At 50.4% G+C, this 19,496-nt stretch overlaps 1 protein-coding gene across 4 annotated transcripts in view; it reads left to right on the top strand.

Annotated features, from left to right (window-relative positions):
- Positions 1–19,496, top strand: part of SMOC2 (SPARC related modular calcium binding 2) — a 206,304-nt gene that overhangs the window by 80,681 nt on the left and 106,127 nt on the right. For 2 of the 4 annotated variants that reach the window (XM_035297215.3, XM_035297217.3), the window contains exons 3-6: positions 2,765–2,871; positions 3,952–4,051; positions 15,789–15,836; positions 19,135–19,218. In XM_035297215.3, the coding sequence (XP_035153106.1) occupies positions 2,765–2,871; positions 3,952–4,051; positions 15,789–15,836; positions 19,135–19,218 (339 nt within the window). The remainder of the gene's footprint in view (positions 1–2,764; positions 2,872–3,951; positions 4,052–15,788; positions 15,837–19,134; positions 19,219–19,496) is intronic. The other 2 variants (XM_035297216.3, XM_078370874.1) reach the window with 1 other exon arrangement.

Consider the following 19,496-nt stretch of genomic DNA (forward strand, 5'->3'; position numbering starts at 1 on the left):
CCGTTTTAGACAGTCAAAACCACAGGTTATAGTAAAAAAATGGGGACAGACGTTCAGCAAGGCAGTGATTTCTCCTCAGCTCAAACACAGACTGCATTAAAACCACATGTTGCTGAGTGCCGGCTGGCCAGGCCAGACTTTAGAATAAAGCTGAAGGCTCGAAGCCAGGATGGAGGAGCCTGTGCCCAGCTGCAGAGGCCCCTACGACGCAGCATGTGGCCGGTGCTCTGCAAACGCCAGAGTGGAGTCGCCCCCAGGCCCCGGAGCACTGATAGAGGTGGAGGCCCGGGAGCACTGATAGAGGCGAGGCCCCGGAGCACTGTTAGAGGCTGAGGCCCCGGAGCACTGATAGAGGCGAGGCCCTGGAGCACTGATAGAGGCTGAGGCCCCGGAGCACTGTTAGAGGCTGAGGCCCCGGAGCACTGATAGAGGCGAGGCCCCGGAGCACTGTTAGAGGCGGAGGCCCCGGAGCACTGATAGAGGCGGAGGCCCCGGAGCACTGATAGAGGCGAGGCCCCGGAGCACTGTTAGAGGTGAGGCCCCGGAGCACTGATAGAGGCGGAGGCCCAGGAGCACTGATAGAGGCGAGGCCCCGGAGCACTGATAGAGGCGAGGCCCCGGAGCACTGTTAGAGGCGAGGCCCCGGAGCACTGATAGAGGCGAGGCCCCGGAGCACTGATAGAGGCGAGGCCCCGGAGCACTGTTAGAGGCGGAGGCCCCAGAGCACTGATAGAGGTGGAGGCCCGGGAGCACTGATAGAGGTGGAGGCCCTGGAGCACTGATAGAGGCGAGGCCTCGGAGCACTGTTAGAGGCGAGGCCCCGGAGCACTGATAGAGGTGGAGGCCCGGGAGCACTGATAGAGGTGGAGGCCCTGGAGCACTGATAGAGGCGAGGCCTCGGAGCACTGTTAGAGGCGAGGCCCTGGAGCACTGATAGAGGCGAGGCCCTGGAGCACTGTTAGAGGCTGAGGCCCCAGAGCACTGATAGAGGCGAGGCCCCGGAGCACTGATAGAGGCGGAGGCCCCGGAGCACTGTTAGAGGCTGAGGCCCCGGAGCACTGTTAGAGGCTGAGGCCCCGGAGCACTGATAGAGGCGAGGCCCCGGAGCACTGTTAGAGGCGGAGGCCCCGGAGCACTGTTAGAGGCGGAGGCCCCGGAGCACTGATAGAGGCGGAGGCCCCGGAGCACTGATAGAGGCGAGGCCCTGGAGCACTGTTAGAGGTGAGGCCCCGGAGCACTGATAGAGGCGGAGGCCCCGGAGCACTGATAGAGGCGAGGCCCCGGAGCATGCTGGACAGGCGGGGCCCAGGGCTGCTCAGCAGATCAGATTGCCTTTGGCCTCAGCCAGCTCTCTAACCACCAGGGAGTCAAAAAGTCACCATCTGAAGAGGGAAATGAATAACGTTTGAGGCAGGCTTCTTGGGGTTGAGAGAGCCTTTATGCCCTCTCAGATGTAGGCACTTGTGACTTGAATCTGGGAATACTTTTAAACAAAAATGAAAGCCATTCTTTTCAAGTTTTAAAGTTCAAATGAGCTACATTGTGTGATGGTCCAAATAAGTGAAGCATGCATGTGTGGTCAGCTTCTGGGGCCTGGGGCCTGTTGCAGCAAATGTGACATCTTCTCCTGCGTGGCCCGTGGTGGTGAACGTGGCATCTCCTGGGCAGCCCATGGTGGCGAATGTGACATCTTCTCCTGCACTGGAAGGCTGATCTTAGGACAAAGCCTTCTCCCGCTGGGGCCTCTGAAAGATGGGCCTGGTTGGCGCTGGGCTCACGGCTTTGGCTCCCTGGGCTGGAAGGCTGAGAGTGGCTGCAGTCAGGTAGTGATTTTGTGGTCCTCACATGTCTTAGCCCCGTCCTGACGGTGCAGAGGAGGGAGAAACAGGTCCTGCTCATGGCTCATACGCATCCTGCCTTACTGGTTTTCATGTCTCTGTATTTCCAAATTAGTTTTTCCTGCAGTGAGCTTAGATACGCCTGAAGTCTTCAGTCTTGAGTTTTACTCATCCTTAGGGTGCCTTCTGAAGTAACAGCCGTGGCATTGTGCCTTCTGTGGTACCACAGTGTTGTCGGGATGATGGGATGTGAAGCATCTGGGGCAGACGATGAGGCTTTCTAAGGAGATCTGACCCTTTTATCCACCTGATGGTCAGATTTCCATGTGAAGTGGGAAGAGACAGGACAGGAACTGAGAAGCAGGGAAAAGAGAGGAGGCATCCTCTCCTCTCCAGCTGGTCTCAGCGGGATGGCGCTCTGGCTGCAGCTGCTGTTGGAAGGCCCTCACCCTGCGTCCTGAGACCCCTGCCCCTCGGTTGGTTCTCTTTGGTCTGTTTTTAATGGTGGCATATAGCTCTGCCCACACTGTGTCTGTACTTGATCCTGGTGTGTTCAGGTGGATGTCCTTGAACCTGAGGACAGCCTGCCTGTGTCCCACCAGACAGCTGGCATTTCCTCATTTTCAGGAAGCAGAGGCCAGCTGCTTTCCCCAGGGATGAGCCAGGAGGCCTTCCGAGCCTCAGTGTTCTCCTTCATTCGGTGTGGAGAATAGCCCTGCCCTTCCCAACCCAGGGCTTGCATCAGATAGGACCAGACCTGCATGTGACGGGCACCTGCCCTCCTTCTGGGGGCCCTTTGCTGAGAGCCCCTTCCAGCCTCCACGTCCCCGGCACCCCTGCCTGACTCGCCTTGGCATCGTTCAACGTCCCCATCTGTTCTGTCTTCCCATTTCGTAACCGCTGCTCCGCCCTGCTCTTCCCTGCAGACGTGTCCAGGTGTGTGGCCGAAAGGAAGTACACGCAGGAGCAAGCCCGGAAGGAGTTTCAGCAAGTTTTCATTCCAGAGTGCAATGGCGACGGCACCTACAGCCAGGTGACATCCTTGCTTGGGAGGTTCTGCACCTGGGCAGTTAGGGAGGGGGCTCGAGGCAGGTGAGCGGAGCGGGCAGGTGGGGGAGCCACACAGAAGGCGCAGCGGGGTTGCTGTATGGGGAAGTCGTCCTTCTGCATTTTAGGAGGTAATTCATAATGAGCTGTTTGGCATAAATAGACACATAAACGAATGTGTTAGTGGGTTCAGGCATTCATATCACTCCCACCTTCGTTATGATGGATGCAGCACAGGAAGCTTCCTTAGTGAGGCCAGTTAGGCCATGTTAACCTGGCTTGCTGCTTGGAATTTAATTTTAGTTTAATTTTAATTACGGAGAACACACACTAAAAGTCGGAGTGTCTGTACCAAGAGTGAGCTCCGGGATGGTCCGGCCCAACCTGACGGGCCCACAGACCTGGAGCTCAGCCAAGGCACGTTCATGCGACCGTTGTCAGCCAAAGGCGCTGCTCAGAAGGTCGCCCACCTCTCCGTCTGGAGTGTGTCAATGCTGTTATTCCTTATTGAGGAAAAGCAAAGTACTAAATGCGACGTGACGCGCCCGGGGCAGAAGGAACAGCACGGGGTCTGCCTTTGACACGCCTGTGGCCCAGCAGGTGACGATGTGAGGCCTGTGTGTCTACAGCACCACCTGCCCTTTGGGAGCTGGAGGAAGTGGCTGCAGGAGCGGGCGGTGCAGGCTGCCGAGTGAACACTGACGGGGCTGAGGGTCCTCTCCTGGCTCTGCAGTGGAGAGCTCCTGACCTTCCCAGGCCTCAGTTTCCCCATTTGTAAGATGAGGGCTGGGGCTCCATCTGGAGGGCGGTGAGGATTAGGGACTTCACAGCTAAGGTGTCTAGCACAGACTAGCAGTCAGTAAAGTGCCGATTTGGGCCACTTTTATCTCTAAAACCCTGGGGTCAAGACCTGTACACTTCTGTTACTGAGGACTCACATGCAGCCACAGAGGTGGCTGTGGGTGTCCCAGGACCCCTGTGTGAGCCAAGCGAGTGGGCCGCGTAGCCGTGAGGTGCTGCGTTGGGCCCCGGGCCCAGGAGGGCTCACCTGTCTGCTCTCTCACAGGTCCAGTGTCACAGCTACACGGGATACTGCTGGTGCGTCACACCCAACGGAAGACCCATCAGCGGCACCGCCGTGGCCCACAAGACGCCCCGGTGCCCAGGTAGGTCTGACGTGCCTTTCCACATGGAGGGCTTTTAGGGAACTGGTTCGCTGTTTCTTCTGATCGTCTCCCTGGGTTCTGGTGATTCGCAGGGAAACCCAGTCGGGTGGCATTGTGAGCCGCAGCTGGAGTAGATCTCGTCACTGGACAAAGCCTGCATTCTAGGAAGCCCTTGTTTTTCAGAGGGGAAGAGCGAAGCTAGGCGTGTGTGTGCATTTGGCCAGAGGCCAGCTGACCGCGGAGGACAGCCCTGGGTCTGAGCATAAGACCTTATGATGATTCGGGACTATTAATTGTTTAAAATAACCACAAGGACTTGGAGTCACCAGTGGAAATGACCAAATGTTTTCTTTGGCCAAAAAAGTGAAACTGGCTGGTTTTGTATGCATATGTTTTCAAAGAAAAATGGGTCTTTCTTCATAAGTCAGTTTCCAAGTGGTTTATTTGTGTTATTTTATTACTCGTAAGAGAGCTTGACGTATTAAAGTAAAAAAAAAATTAGAAGTAAAAAAAAACTAATGGGAAAGAGAACATTTTACAGATTTTTGTTTTCATTTTATTTTTTTACCAACTGTGAGGATTTACAAACCGTAAGTGATTTAGGTCATTTTTATTTGAAAATAATCTGCAGCCCAACTTTGATTAATCTGTGGGGGAGACTTGTCAGACCATCTGTGAAGAAACGCTGTGAGCTGGCCCTCCAGGTTCCTGGTCATGTGTACTAAGAGGGTCAAAACACGCCATTATCCAGCAGTAATAGAGTGCCAAGTGTCCTTCCCTGGCTCACGTGCAATCTTGCAACACTTGCGTTTAGAGTTGACCTTTAGATTTATTCTCTATTTAAGGGACAGGCATCTTATATCTGGACATTCTGTTTATGATTCAGATGTTTTTCAAGCTTCCTGAGCCAAGGCCCAGGCCAGAACTCATGACCTCTGTGGGTTCCATGAGAACGAGGTGTCCACAGTCGGGGATGAGTGAAGGCCTAATGTTTCCCGTGACTGGCCATCGGGATGCGTGACGTGGAACTGAATATGTTTCTTTGTAAAAGCTTTTTCTCCAGAGCCTAAAAGGTGCTAGAAATAGGTCTTTAGTTAAGCTAACAGGTACACCTAATAGTCCTGTTGCAAACTCATGGAGGAATGAGAGAAAAACATCACCAAGATGAACCGGGTCTGTGTGTGTCCCTCTTTCACTCTGAGAGACACTTTCACACCCCATTTCCTTCAACCATGAGCCACGTCTGAGGTGAAGCTTGTTTCCTGAAGGGGAAGGCAGTGGGGGCGTCTATTTCTGTTGCTTTGGTGATGTCGTCTGATAATTAAGGAGTGTCCCGAAGAACTTTCTTAGAAAACATGTGCAAAATTGGCTGAATGTTGTACAATCTACAAATAGCGGCTTGTTTTTGGAATCAAATCCGTGTGCTGCCTGCTCACGTCGTGTTTCCAATTAGCTCTCAGTAACATTTCACTGTATAGAAGTATTCCTTTTTTTTAACTGCCTATGTGGAATTTTTGGTCCACAGAATGGGCTGGGGAAGAAAGAGCAGACTGTCCTTTGCATAGAAGTCCAGCGTTTATTGTGCAGTGAATGTGCTGGGCGGGAAGCCAGCTTCCCCAGGAAGATGGCGCTGTCCCTGAGGGGTGGTGTTTCCACTCTGGGGTGTGGTTCTGTTGGCCTAAGGGCAGGTTCCCCGGAAGACGGCTCTGTCTGTGAGCAGAACAGTGTTTGCACGTCAGGGCGTGGTTCCGTCGGCTGCATCCTTGATGCTGGCATGGTGGGTGTCCTTCTACTGCTGGTTCCTGGTTGATGTGATGAGTATATTCCACAGGTCTACAGAGTTATAGAAAAACTCTCTTAGTCCCCACCTGTGTTCCAGGCCCCCGTCCGCAAACATGGGGGTGCAGGGGAACCAGTGTCTGTGGAGGGTCACTTCTGAAAACTGTATGGAGCCATGGCAAGTCTTGGGGGGAATTTCGAAATTTAAGGGAGAATTTTTGAGGCAAGAGGTATTGAGTATACGTACCCCCCCAAACACAAGGGATTATCATAAATGTTTGCATACTGTGAATTACCTGCTTCCTGGGAGCTAACACAGCCCTCACAAATACTGCAGAAAGTGGGCATCATCTGTGTGAGATTGTGGCCAACACCGTGGGCCACAGCTGGGCAGCATCTTGATCTGTGAGCACCAAGCAGCTAGACCTCTGGGCACACCCTGGGTAGTTCACAGAGAAGTCAGCTCATACACAGAATGGCTCATCTGCAGAATGCACTCTGTATGTGCTGGGACTACTTCAAGTTTATTAAAATTAGGTAAACCTCAGTATTTAATAAATGTTTTGTGCCCTCAAGTTTACAACAAGGTTACCATAGAAGTAGACTCTATAAGAATTTGAAAATCAGACAATGAGATTTAAAATGAGCCGCTGATAGGATGGCATGTGTGTGTTTATGAATAATACATGCGGATGTACCTTAAGGCCGGCCGCAGCGGAGGGAAACAGAGATTCACTGACCTGCACGATTCCCCGGAGGGGAGAAAGCCCTTGCCACAAATCCTCCGTCTCCTCAGTTGTCTCAGAAAGATCCTTAATGGAAAATGGAGTCCTTTGTTTCATAATTGTGTATTATTAAGCTGTGAATCCAAAATACCTAAATTTGTATTAATCCATACCTTCCTTTTTTTATTTTTATTTTTTGAGATGGAGTCTTGCTCTGTTGCCCAGGCTGAAGTGCAGTGGTGCAATCTTGGCTCACTGCAACCTCCAACTCCTGGGTTCAACTGCCTCTCCTGCCTCAGCCTCCTGAGTAGCTGGGATTACAGGCATACTCAACCATGCCCAGATCATTTTTGTATTTTTAGTAGAGATGGAGTTTTACCATGTTTGCCAGGCTGGTCTCAAACTCCTGACCTCAGGTAATCTGCCCACCTCAGTCCCCAAAGTACTGGGATTATAGGAGTGAGCCCCTGTGCCTGGCCATAAATTCCTTAATCAAATAATATAATGAGACAATCCAGCAGAAAAGTGGCCAAGACTCTTAAGCAGGTAGCATTTTATTTACAAAGGAAAAAGTCGTAATGGCCAGTAGAGGCAGAGAAGCTGCACAGGACCTTCAGTGTCAGGGACATGCAGACCAAAGTCACAGTGCAATTCCCCTCCACACCCCCTGGTCTGGCAGAAATGAAAAAGCTAATTCTATGACTTGCTGGCGAGGACAGAGCTGCAGGTGTGTTGGGAAAATCAGGTTGCCTCTTTGCATGTGGATGATGAAGCTACCAGCTCTTCCATTCCGGGAGGGGACCCTGGAGAAATGATGCACCTGCTTGTAGGAGACCCGAGAGCGTTCCCAGCATCGTTCACATGGGAACTGAATCCTGGAAACAGGCCTGTGTCTGGTGGCGTCTGGGTGAACACTGAGCTTTGCTTGATTCCTCCTGTGGCGCAGTGAGCACTGATGAAAAGTTCCAGTGTCTTCCTCAGTGGTGCCTTGTGCTAATGTCTTCCTGAGTCCACGGAGCCGTGCACAGAGGCAGCACAACCACAGCCCTAACCACAGCACAGAGTCAGAAAACAGCTCCAGCTCTGAGGGATGTGTCTAGAGGTGGCAGACATGGAGACCAGCAGGCAACGATGACCACACATGCAGGGCCGTGGTCTCTTGCATGCAGGGAGTGAGAGCTGGGGGTAATTTTGTGATTCGAGAGAGGACTGACCTGGGGAGTCAGAGTGCGGGGAGGTTATGGAGAGTGTGGGGAGCTGTGCCCAGTGTCGGAGGAGTCCTTTCCCATAGCGTGGAAAGAAGTCATCTGTTTCTTCCTAACAAGCTCTATAACATGAAAATTCATAGTTGGGCTTTAATTACTAAAGCCTGGATGACACCTGTGACAGGCGTGAGTAGGTCGGGGCTTCTCTAGGCATGTCCTCTCCAGGATCTGAATGAGACTGTGTTCAGGATCTGATGCTTTTGCAGAGATTTCTAAATCTGGGCTTGGGGAAGGCCCTGTTGTAAATGATGGATGATCTTGGCTTAGCACCAGTCACTTTGAGTCCATGATACACATTAATCTGACTGCCCTCTGCATTTTTCCGCACTGCCTAAAGTCTCGGCCTCCATCTGAAACGGTGGAATTCCATGTCTGCAGAAGCGTCCGAAATGACTTTGGGAAAAAATCACTCCATAAGCAAAAGCTAACTGGATTTTTAATTTTTCTTATGAATTTCTCTGGCACTAAGTTACATAGCTGAGGTGCTTGAACGGATCACCCAGAATAATTAGATTCCCAAATCCTGAGGTCAGCAAGCCAGCCTCGGCGGGCCTGAAAAGGGACTCTTCCAACGCCGGCATGAGGGGTTCTGCTTGACCCAGCGAGCCGGCGCCTCGGAGAGAATGCAGCTCGCTGTGTGTCTCCGCCTCACAATGGCTCTTTCTTTAGCCCTCATAGGTCTTTTTTTGAAAAGTGAAAGTTGTTAAAGTAAAATATTTCAACACCTATAGAAAGAAACATAAAGGGAAATGTAAAAACAAAGGACCTTCCGGAGAAGTAGGAAAGGCACTGGGGATGGAGGTCTCTCTCCAGATGGCCACGCGAGCAGTGAGAGGTGGCCACTCGGCAGTCAGACTGCCCCGGCAGCAAGTATAAATCTGAATCTTATCTATTTAAAACACTCGTAGGCAGGGCCTGGAGGCTCATGCCTGCGATCCCAGCACTACGGGAGGCTGAGGCAGGGCATCACCTGAGCCCAGGAGTTTGAGACCAGCCTGTGCGACCAAGTGAGACCCCCCCAGCTTTACAAAAATTTAAAATTTAAAACGATTAGAAACTTATGATTTTTTTTCAGAGAAAAATATGTTACATTTACTCTGTAACAAGTAACTTTAAACACCATTTGTTTTTAGTATGGAGGACATTTATTTTACATCCATGACGAGATAAAATGGTCATTTGATTCAGCCAGCACAGGATTTGTGAAACAGCTCGAACAGTTACAAAAGTTTCAGATTGTGGAAAGTTCTGGAAGTGTTCAAATGATACTAAATTTAAAAACATAATAAGTAAAATGTGAAAGAGAAAGACCACAGGGTGTAGGGTCGTCAAGCGGCTTCAAGCCTGCTTGGGAAGAGTGGGGGGCCCCTGTTGCTGCCAGGACCGGACCTGGAGGGAGTCAGTTCCCCTGTGCCCTGCCCTCGTCCTGCCTGGGTGACGCTTCCAAAGGCTCTTGGGGCTGAAGCTCCCATCCAGGCCCAGCCCTTCCTCCGCTTCGCTTTTCTTTTTAAAGCTGGACTTAGTATTGAGTTATTCACAGCTAATCTATCAGATACACAGTGTTTTGGTGTAACTATTTTTCTATTCAGGAAAAAAACTGATTTTATCACTTTTAACCTCAGGAAAAAGTACTTTCTGGTGTTTAAGACTTGTGTTTTTATTAGAATCTGCTCCTCTATGGTACTTCAGTGCACATTTAATTTGGCAGGTGATTTATAGTGGAACCTCCCATGAGTTTAGAAGAATAGCCTGCAAAATGGCCCCTTACTGTATCTCATCTACGAGTGGCTTTTCTCTCATATTTTCTAATAGTTAATAAAATGCTCCCAAAGAAATCAAGTGGTTTTAGAAGAAAATGGCCCCAATTTAGACGGCCCTATTTAAAAATAATGGGTGTGTGCTTCCAGAGAGATATTATATATATAAACAAGTATATTAATTTTTCTTCTGATTCTTTTTTGGACAAATGCTAATTATTTTACGGCACCTTTTTCACTATATGCAGTTACAAAAGTTAAATATTGAAAAGATTTATGAAGCTATTCCAATGTGGTGTGGGTGTCTAGTAAGAGTGACGCAGCTGCACTAGTGAGTTTTCTCCTGCTGTGGAAGTAGGAGCACCTAGACGTTACAGTCCACAACGGAAGGCCATCGGGCAAAGACGCTGAAGTCGGCATGCACAGAAGATATACACACACACACACACGTATGCAGAAACAGTCTCTCCACTTCTGTAACCAAAAAACCGTATAATTTACATTTTTTAGTGATTTTAGACAAGGAAATTCTCAGATTTTGCATAATGAGGGTCTCAACCCAGCAAGCAATAAATTCAGAACATTTTTTTTTACTGGATGCACCTGGAACCAGCAATCCCAGCTGTTTGAAGGCAGAATCACTAGGAAAGGAAAAGACCCTCGAAGTGTCAAAGCTGGTACCATGGAGTCCACCGAAGCCCTCCTCCAAGTCCGTATATATCAGAAAGGTTCACTGAGCAAAAGCAAATGGGTTCTGTTTGGTTTCTTCATCCACAGAAACACTGAGGTTGAGCTGGAGGGAGATGACAGGAGGGAGGCGGTGCTGGGGTCAGGGGTGGACGGAGGGAGGCCGGTGAGCTGTGCCAGTGATGCTGTGGACACAGGAGGAAGCATCACAGCAGTCTGGCCGTTTGGTTTGGATTCTGGCTCGAAGTTTCACACGCGCTGGCCTCACTCGGACGGCTTGACAGGCCCAGGCTGCTCCGGCTCCAGGGCTTTCTGGCCCAGCAGGTCTGCCGTGTGGCCAGTTTGCTTCCTGCTGAGTTTCAGGCAGCGCTGGTGCTTGTGGCTGGCCCCACCCTCCCAGCCCTGGGTGGAGGTGAGGGTCCTCATTCCAAAGAAACACGGGCCCACAGGGTGGCTACCCATCATGGTCTCAACACGTGATCCTAGGATGTTCACGTGGTCACTGGGGACCCGTGGCTGCCAGTACTCTGGGGGCACTGTGGGCCTGGACCGCGCCATCCCCACTCCAGAATGATCCCAACAGGCAATGTGTGCAAGTCCTACTTGGCCCCAGCCTGTGGCCACAGTGAGGCTTATAGGCTCTGGTTGGCATCAGATGCATGATTTGATCTCAGACACCTGGACCCTTCCCAGTTATGAACAGGCCAGGGGGCGGTGGGAGGGTAGAAAAGGGCGCTGTATGGAACGGTGCCATGGGATGGAGCCGTCTGGGCACTGGCATGGAGATGGCCTTGGAGTCGGAGTTGATGAAACCTGCTGGCCAGGGCAGGGTGAGTCTCCGTCTCTCTCTTCTTTTCTGGCTGTGCCTACTCACCCCTACACTCTTCCTCAGAGAGATCCGCTCAAAGTCAGCTCTCCTGAGGGCTAAGGACGCAGGTCTTGGTCCTGGTTGTGCCACTTTCTAAGTGGCCCTGGGTCAGTTTCTTACCTCTCTGGCCTCACCTTCCTCGTCTGTGTGATGGGCATGATGGCAGTCCCAGTGCGCAGGGCTGCCGTCTGCACTGAATGACTTCGAGCCTGTGAAGGACGTAGCAGGGGCCGGCACCCAGTCAGAACCATGTAGACATCAGCTGTGTACACTAGTGCAGTAGAAATCACTGAGTAACTTCTGTTTAATGCCCACCTCCCCAAACGGGACTGAACTGTGGCGTGCTGTGTCCCTACCATTGTTTGCCTGTGGACACGTGACGGGTGTGTGTGAGGGGTGAGCGCAAGAATGAATGAACACACACGTAAGGTGATGGCAGTGCAGGCCTGAGGGGTGCAGGCCGATTGGTTCCCTCCCTGAGGCTGCTGTGTTTCTAGCCTCTCAGTCTGAGTGAGGAGCATGGCTCTTCCAGAGGGGACCTTTCCCCAGCTGCACATCCAGCAGAGCACCTGGAGAGGCGGCCTTCTGATGGCACACGGCAGGTCTTCAGCACATGGAGAGGTGGCCTTCTGATGGCGCACATGGCAGGTCTTCAACATGTGGAGAGGCGGCCTTCTGATGGTGCACACGGCAGGTCTTCAGCACGTGGAGAGGTGGCCTTCTGATGGCACACGGCAGGTCTTCAGCACATGGAGAGGCGGCCTTCTGATGGCACACGGCAGGTCTTCAACACGTGGAGAGGCGGCCTTCTGATGGCGCACACGGCAGGTCTTCAGCACGTGGAGAGGTGGCCTTCTGATGGCGCACACGGCAGGTCTTCAACACGTGGAGAGGTGGCCTTCTGATGGCGCACACGGCAGGTCTTCAGCACGTGGAGAGGTGGCCTTCTGATGGCGCACACGGCAGGTCTTCAGCACGTGGAGAGGTGGCCTTCTGATGGCGCACACAGCAGGTCTTCAGCACGTGGAGAGGTGGCCTTCTGATGGCGCACACGGCAGGTCTTCAGCACGTGGAGAGGCGGCCTTCCCAGGGCACACACACACGTCTTTGGTGACTGCTCATCCTGCGTGCCTGCATCCGGGTTGCTCTGCTAGGTCCATTCAGCTGTGCTTGGTGGGTTTTCACCACACTGCCCACTCCAGAGATGAGGAAACAGAGGTTTTGAGAGGCAAAGGTGCCTGGTCAGGGCACAGAGCCAGGAGGGAGGGCCCTGCATTCTGCCACTCACGCCCTGTCTTCTCCCTGCTGTGCCACATCCTCAGAAATTGGCACCCTCTTTCCTGTCACCCTCAGGCTGTCCCGATGGGAGGATGAGCGGGCAGGAGCCTTGGGGTAGCTCCTGAGAAAAGTCCAGCAACACAGATACGCCCCCCCCAGAACAGAAGAACGCAGCCCTTGCTGTTCACTTTCCTTTCCTCTCCCCTCCTGCATCTCATGCTGTAAACCCATCCCTGGGATGGGAAGCTCTTGGAAGGGGTGAGCCCCTGGCTCATTTAGCTGCTCTGAAGGAGGACTGTCTGCAGGGAGCTGCCCCATCACCCTCCTTGCACCTGTGCCACCTACCTCCCTCTCCTCACTCACGTGTTGAAGGCGCCTGGCACGGATGAAGGAACTTGGGTAAACGGCTCCATCAGCAAAACACCGCCCCCTCCACTGGGTTGTTCTGGCAGCAAGTTGTTAACGGCTGAGAGTGGCTGGATTTGGACCAAGTGCTTTGAGCTACAGGACTTCATAGCTGTTAGTCCTCCTTAAAGCAGGGATGTTTCCTCACACTGTACTCTATGGTTTCTTCCACCAGAGATTCATACCCCAATTACTCCAAAATCCACTGCTTTTAGAACAGCATTTAGATGGGATGGGATCTCACAAATGGGAGAAATTCAGACGTGTCCCTGGGAATGCGAGGCTGAGGCGGGTCACTTAGCGAGCTCTTCGTGTCTGAGCAGTACACACATCCTCACATCTAGCCTCCAGCTCGGGCTTCACAAAGGTGTTTACCATCTGCAAACGCTGCATGTGAGTCAGCCCTTCTTTCTAGAGCCTTCCTCTGCAAGGACAGCCTGCCCCCTTGCTAGTTATCAACACTTGGAAGTGCAGCAAATCCTTATCTCCAGAAGAATGCCATGATAACCTCAGAGTTGCTTTCTCGGGCCTGGATTTGTGTTTGCAGGCTGTGCTGGCCTGTGGAGATAAGCCAGGCTCCGTCCGTCCTAGAGACCAGGCTCTGGCAGGAAGGTGGGGCAGGAGGGCTGGGAGTCATCTTTTCGTCCCAAGGCAGCTGGAAGGTGAAGTCAATGCACTTTCGGGATCTCCAATCTCTGCCTTGTAAAATATCTGAGTCATGAATCATGGAGCAGGTTATCAAGGGACACTTGGTTCTGTCTTAAAACTATCTCATACATTTGAAGAACAAGATCGAATTATTTTTGTGTGGGTTTATTTAAGTAAACACTGCTTGAATGCAAGGATGAGAAAGCCCCTGGCTGGATGGCTCAGAGACAGCTGCTGCCCGAGGGTCGAGGTAGAGAACATTTCAATGTTGGATTCTGGCCTCAGCCACTCATCAAATTTTAAATCTGCAGTTTGAACCATTCTATCTGTACAGTACAAGATAGTTTCTTATTTCAATGGAGAAAATCTCTCATGAAGGATATTCTAGTCATTATTTAGCATCTTTACATTTTCCTTATGACATTAAAACCTGCACAGATACATTCCAAAATGTAACCAAAATATTATCACTTCCCTTCAAAAGCAGAAAATACTTTTTGCCTCTTTCGGGAACACATGATTGAAAATAAACCGATGACTAAGAAGCTTAAGCTCTTTAAGAAATCTGGATTTGTAAAGCGATGGTCTGAAAGGGAGGAACAAGGAAAGGAGGATTCTGAGCGCTTTGGGAGGGGCTGCAGAGTGAGGCTGGCTTTGTATCCTGGGGAATTCTCACCAAGAAAAAGGTTACGTCGCAAGGCTGGAATCAATGGAACATGTAACCAAATGGTAACAGCAATAGCCGGGAAAGAAAGACTGGCTTTAGGAAGCACCTAAAAAATGGTGCATAGACAGATGAACCAGAATAATTGTGTTCCTTTTTATCCCCTGGGGACACTAATTCCGAAACATGCATTATTTTGTTATTTTTAGATAATGCAGCGAGAGGGAAACCACTGAGAACACCCCGTGTAAATCCGCATGCAGCTTTCCTGAAGTCAGCATTGCCTGACGAGTATCTGTCATGGAAGAGGGCTTGGGAGGGCTGTGCTGTGTCCCTTCATGGGAACCAGTGACATGTGTTCCGGCGTGCCTGGGCACCATGACCTTGAGCGGTGCTGTGAGAGTGCTGCAGGATGATGGCGCCTCGAGGTTACCCATTTTCTCTGCCATCCAGTGAATTGCTTGTAAATTTCCTGCCATATTACTATTGCATTTCCAAAAAATAAGAAAACATCCTCAAAATATCATAAGCTATATTTTTGACGTGAATGTTGGTCTGTCTGCATTTCTGTCATATTCAAAATTGAAAAAAAATAATTTCAAGTTCTAAAATATTTCTGCTGAGGAGTTTTACTGGGCATGTATATGGCTATGGGAATTCCAAGTTAATTCTGAACAGAATATTCAACTCCCAATAAACTCTGAAAAGAATATTTTTATTTTTTTTTCGAGTAGGTATACTAATGATGAGGGGGGAAGTGGACCCATGTAGCGACTTCAATCCGTTGGAAGAGAAAGAACTACACTTTATATTTGTAATATACACCTTTTGGCATCCTGCAAACGTTCAAACTCTGTCACAGATTACTTGGTCCCACGTGAGTTAGTGGATTTCCGATACTCTGCAAAAAGGTGGCTCCTCCCCATTCTCCTCTACACATCAGAATCAAGCTGAAATCTGGGTTTTTAATCATCTTTGGTTGCGTAATGTCTTAAGATTTTAAAAACATTTCCTTTTTTTACCTATTTCACTTCAGTACTCCAACATAGGCATTATGTTATGGTTGTGATGACATTTTTCAGGTGAAGAGACTAATATATCGGGGTTTAGGGTCTCACACACACTTGTCAGGTGGAGAGACGGTCATATATCGGGTTTAGGGTCTCACATACACTTGTCAGGTGGAGAGATGGTCATATATTGGGTTTTAGGGTCTCACATACCCTTGTCAGGTGGAGAGATGGTCATATATCGGGTTTTAGGGTCTCACACACAGTTGTCAGGTGGAGAGACGGTCATATATCGGGTTTTAGGGTCTCACACACACTTGTCAGGTGGAGAGACAGTCATATATCAGGTTTAGGGTCTCACACACAGTTGTCAGGTGGAGAGACGGTGATATATCGGGTTGTAAGGTCTTATATACGTGTGCAACCCCTTAGCACCAGGAGTAGAAACTAGTCTTTTGTTTCTGTGTCCAGGGCCTGTGACTTTGGGTGACAGGGTCCCGTCAGGGTACTAGACAGCTGATAGAATTTAACTAGAATGTGCCAAAGCACTGCAAATGAACCAAAGTGGAGCAAAACTATGTGCTTAACTTAATTCGTGATGACCATTTAGTCAAAAATAATTTCGTTTCACTCCTTACTTTCCTCTTTCAGGTTCCACAAATGAAAAGTTACCCCAACGTGAAGGCACAGGAAAAACAGGTAACTATCTTAAAACAAATGTCTATGATGATATGTAACATCTAACTAATGCATCCTGTGAATGAGCTTCTGGAGTTACAATGTAAACATCCCCTGGTAATGATCATGAGAACCAAACCAGTTTGCTGCCTCTTTATTCAGTCAGCAAATGCCGTTCTCCTCTCCCGACCACCAGCTGGGCTGGGCCTGTGCCCTGCTGGGATCACTGGTGTTGGGACCACTGGCAGACACGGTTAGGACCCGCTGGAGCCTCCTGGTCTGTGACCGTGGAGAGGGCTGAGGCTCAGTATTTTAGCTCCACGTGGGATTCTAAACCATTGCAATTATCGAAGACCCTGATAAAGATGCCTCAACTCCTCCCTACAAAGAGGAAGAGGAAGAGTTTTTCTAACTACAGCAATCGCTGCCCCTGAGACTGGTACAAACAAGAGCCCAGTAGGACCCTTAACCTTAAGCATCACATGGCAGCCTGTGGGTCCTGTTTTGGGGGCTGTCACATGCCCACCACAACCCCCTGGGAAAGTCTCCATCCCCTTCCCTGCCATTGCCTTGGCTAAATATGTACCAGGACATATTTCCTCTGTTCTCTTATGTCAGCCCTTCAAGTCAGAGGTGGTTTTCAAGACGAGAAAAAATACTTTAGTACCAAAATTTTAGGGACTTTTCTTTTGCAAGGTAGGTTACAGTGTAATGAACCAGTAACAAACAAAAATAATATAAAGACAGGGCCGAGGCAGGCAGATCACCTGAGGTTAGGAGTTTGAGACCAACCTGGCCAACATGGTAGAACCCTGTCTCTACTAAAAATAAAAAAATTAATTGGGTGTGGTGGCACCTGCCTATAATCCCAGCTACTCAGGAGGCTGAGGCAGGAGAATCACTTGAACCCAGGAGGTGGAGGTTATAATGAGCCAAGACTGAGCCACTGCACTCCAGCCTGGGCAACAGAGTGAGACTATGTCTCACACACAAAACAACAACAACAAAAAAAAAACAGACTGAAGTTTTATTCAACCAATCCCTTCTGCATATGTGGAACTGCGGTGGGGCCCGTCCCTGCTCCGGAAGATCCTTTGCAGAGAGAGCTGTATGACTAGGACACAGACATGTAGGAGGGGGCAAGCCAGCACAGGTCCAGAGGGCACCCTCCGAGGATGAGGGAGGAGCGGCTTCCTGGAAGGGGAAATACGTAATGGGTGTGAGCTGGGACAGAGGAAGCCTCACAGTCAAACAAAATAGCTTGTTTTTCCAGCCGAAAAACGATGACAGGCCTAATGGGAACACTGGGTGGGGAGAGGGTGTACGTTTGGAGAAGAAGGGGTGAGGCTGGTAGAGCAATGATGTGAGCTGCGAGAATAAGATAATGGGGTCGGTGTGTTGACATTTGCAGAGCACAGAAGGGACGATGCTCGTGGTTAGAAAGATTCATCCAGTGTGGAAGGGGAGGAGGAGGAGGCGAAAGGCCTGTCTTCTTCTGGGCGGCGGGCCAAATCCCGCTCATTATGATATGTATTGTACCCACCGTAAAAAAAAAATCTGGAGGAATTAGAACATGGGCATGAGGGTGAGTTAAGGAAAGAACACGCCCCCCTCCCAGGCCCGTGGTGTAGAGGGGACACCTCCATTAAGCAACAGAGCTGGCTCCCAGACGCAAGTGAGACGATGAGACACTTCCCACACCAATGGGGAAAAGTGACCAATGCACAACTCTTCGAGATTTGTGTTTTATTTATTCTTGTTTTATTTCCAATGGCTTTGTTCTGTGGGGACAGAGCCACCCCGTCTGTGAGGGACAGGGCATGGAGTAGGGCCTGAGGGTGCCCACGGCTGAGGAGGAAAGCGTGGTCAGGGCAGGGTGGGGAGCAGCCTCTGGTGCCCAGAATCAGGGCTGGGAGGAAGATCGGGCGTAGACCACGACACTCACCCTGCCCTCAGGCCCCACCTGCCCCCCCTGCGTGCCACCCAGGCTGAGCTCTCAGGCCGGCCTGGCCCCAGTGACGGGGGAATGGGTGGTGGCCCCAGAGTGGTGACTTGGTGAGGCCTCAGGAAAAATACACAACAGGAATAATGTACTCGATTGTCCTCATTCCAAAAAATTTCAAATATGTCCTTTTAAGACTTTTTTATGCTCTTGGGTTTAAAATATGTTTCCCATTTTCTTTTATTTTCTTGGAAGAAGACTGTAAAATAGTCAACCACAAAATATTCCCAGTTTATTGTTATTATCAGTGTTAGATGTGGATATTTCAAATAGCTGTTGTTACGTTTTTGTCAGTATTTTGATAGCTAGCAAACTGTTTTGAGAGATTGCTCAACGTTAGATTTTTTCGACAATCTGCTTTGATTTTCCCCTGAAAAAGCCTCATGAGAAACTTTGTTCTTCAGACCCCTGGGGAGTAGGTGACTTAGTTATCCCCATAGCCTCGTCTTCGCCACCTTTTCCTGAATCTCAATCTGAAAGTTACTATTTAACAAAATGACATGAGCAAGCTTCAGTGAAAAAAAAAAAAAAGTGTGGTCCTGAGAGCACCGCAGTGCCTTGTGGTCCTTCCGGGCTGGGGCCCTGAGTGTCTGGAGAAGGAGTTCTGGCTCACGTGCCCTGCCCTCCTGCCAGGCCTCTGAGCCACGTAAAACCTCCTGCTTTACCAGGGAACCCAAAGTGTGTGTGTCAATTAATTACATACAGAAGATTCACTTGGAAAATGCATGTCCATGGGTGGTACGGGGGCCTGTGACACCCCAGCCCACCCTTTCCTCCCTTCTCCATCACTTCACCCCGTCCCCTCCACCCCGTGCCCCTCACATCCTCACTTAGATTATCCCACGGCAGCAGTGGAGACAGGCGGGTGTAGCTATAGCAGGGTCCAGGATGCGCCAATCCTGCCTTTCTCTTGGTGAAGACAGAGGGTGTGTTAAGAATGCTGGCCCTGCTCACCCCAGTCCCTGCCAGGCCTTCTTCTGTAACCTCCAGTGACCCAAATTCACATTTTTTTCTTTCCCAATGCCCGCCTTTCTTTGCTCTAATTATTTGGATTCCTTCCTCATCTGCCCGATGGCCTGTGATTGGCCCTGATGGTTTAGAACTGATGGGGTATTTTCCACGTGGAAGTCAGGTTAGCGTCTAGCCTGGAGCATTTTAAGTAGCAGCTCCTGCAAGCAGTGAAGCAGCTTCAGCCCCGCGGCAGCCGCGGCGTCGGGTCGGGTCTGTGTGGGGTTGCTGTTGTGTTTGATCTGTGGGGGCTGAGACCTTAGCATCCACCCGTACGCGCACTTACGTCACTTACTCTCATAATTGTAGTCTCCTTGCAAATCTTTTCCGTTCTGAATTCAGATGATGCCGCAGCTCCGGCACTGGAGACTCAGCCTCAAGGAGATGAAGAAGGTGAGCCTGGGCGGGGATTGCATGAGGGCCGGTGTGGAGCCGGGAAGTGGGGCGAGTCATCTTGTTACAGCTCTATTCAGTATGGATTGTAACATGCCAGATGCAGAGAGAAAGGACCACATAATCTCACTTGTATGTGGAATCTGTTTTAAAAACTCCAACAGTGAGAAGAAGGAAACAGCAAGCAGAAAGGTGGCCACCAAGGGCAGGGTGGGATGGAGAAAACGGGGAGATGAGGTCAGAGGCTGCAAAGCTGCAGGTGTGGGGGATGGACAAGT

Source organism: Callithrix jacchus, chromosome 4, assembly GCF_049354715.1.
Source record: "Callithrix jacchus isolate 240 chromosome 4, calJac240_pri, whole genome shotgun sequence".
Lineage (NCBI taxonomy): Eukaryota > Metazoa > Chordata > Mammalia > Primates > Cebidae > Callithrix > Callithrix jacchus.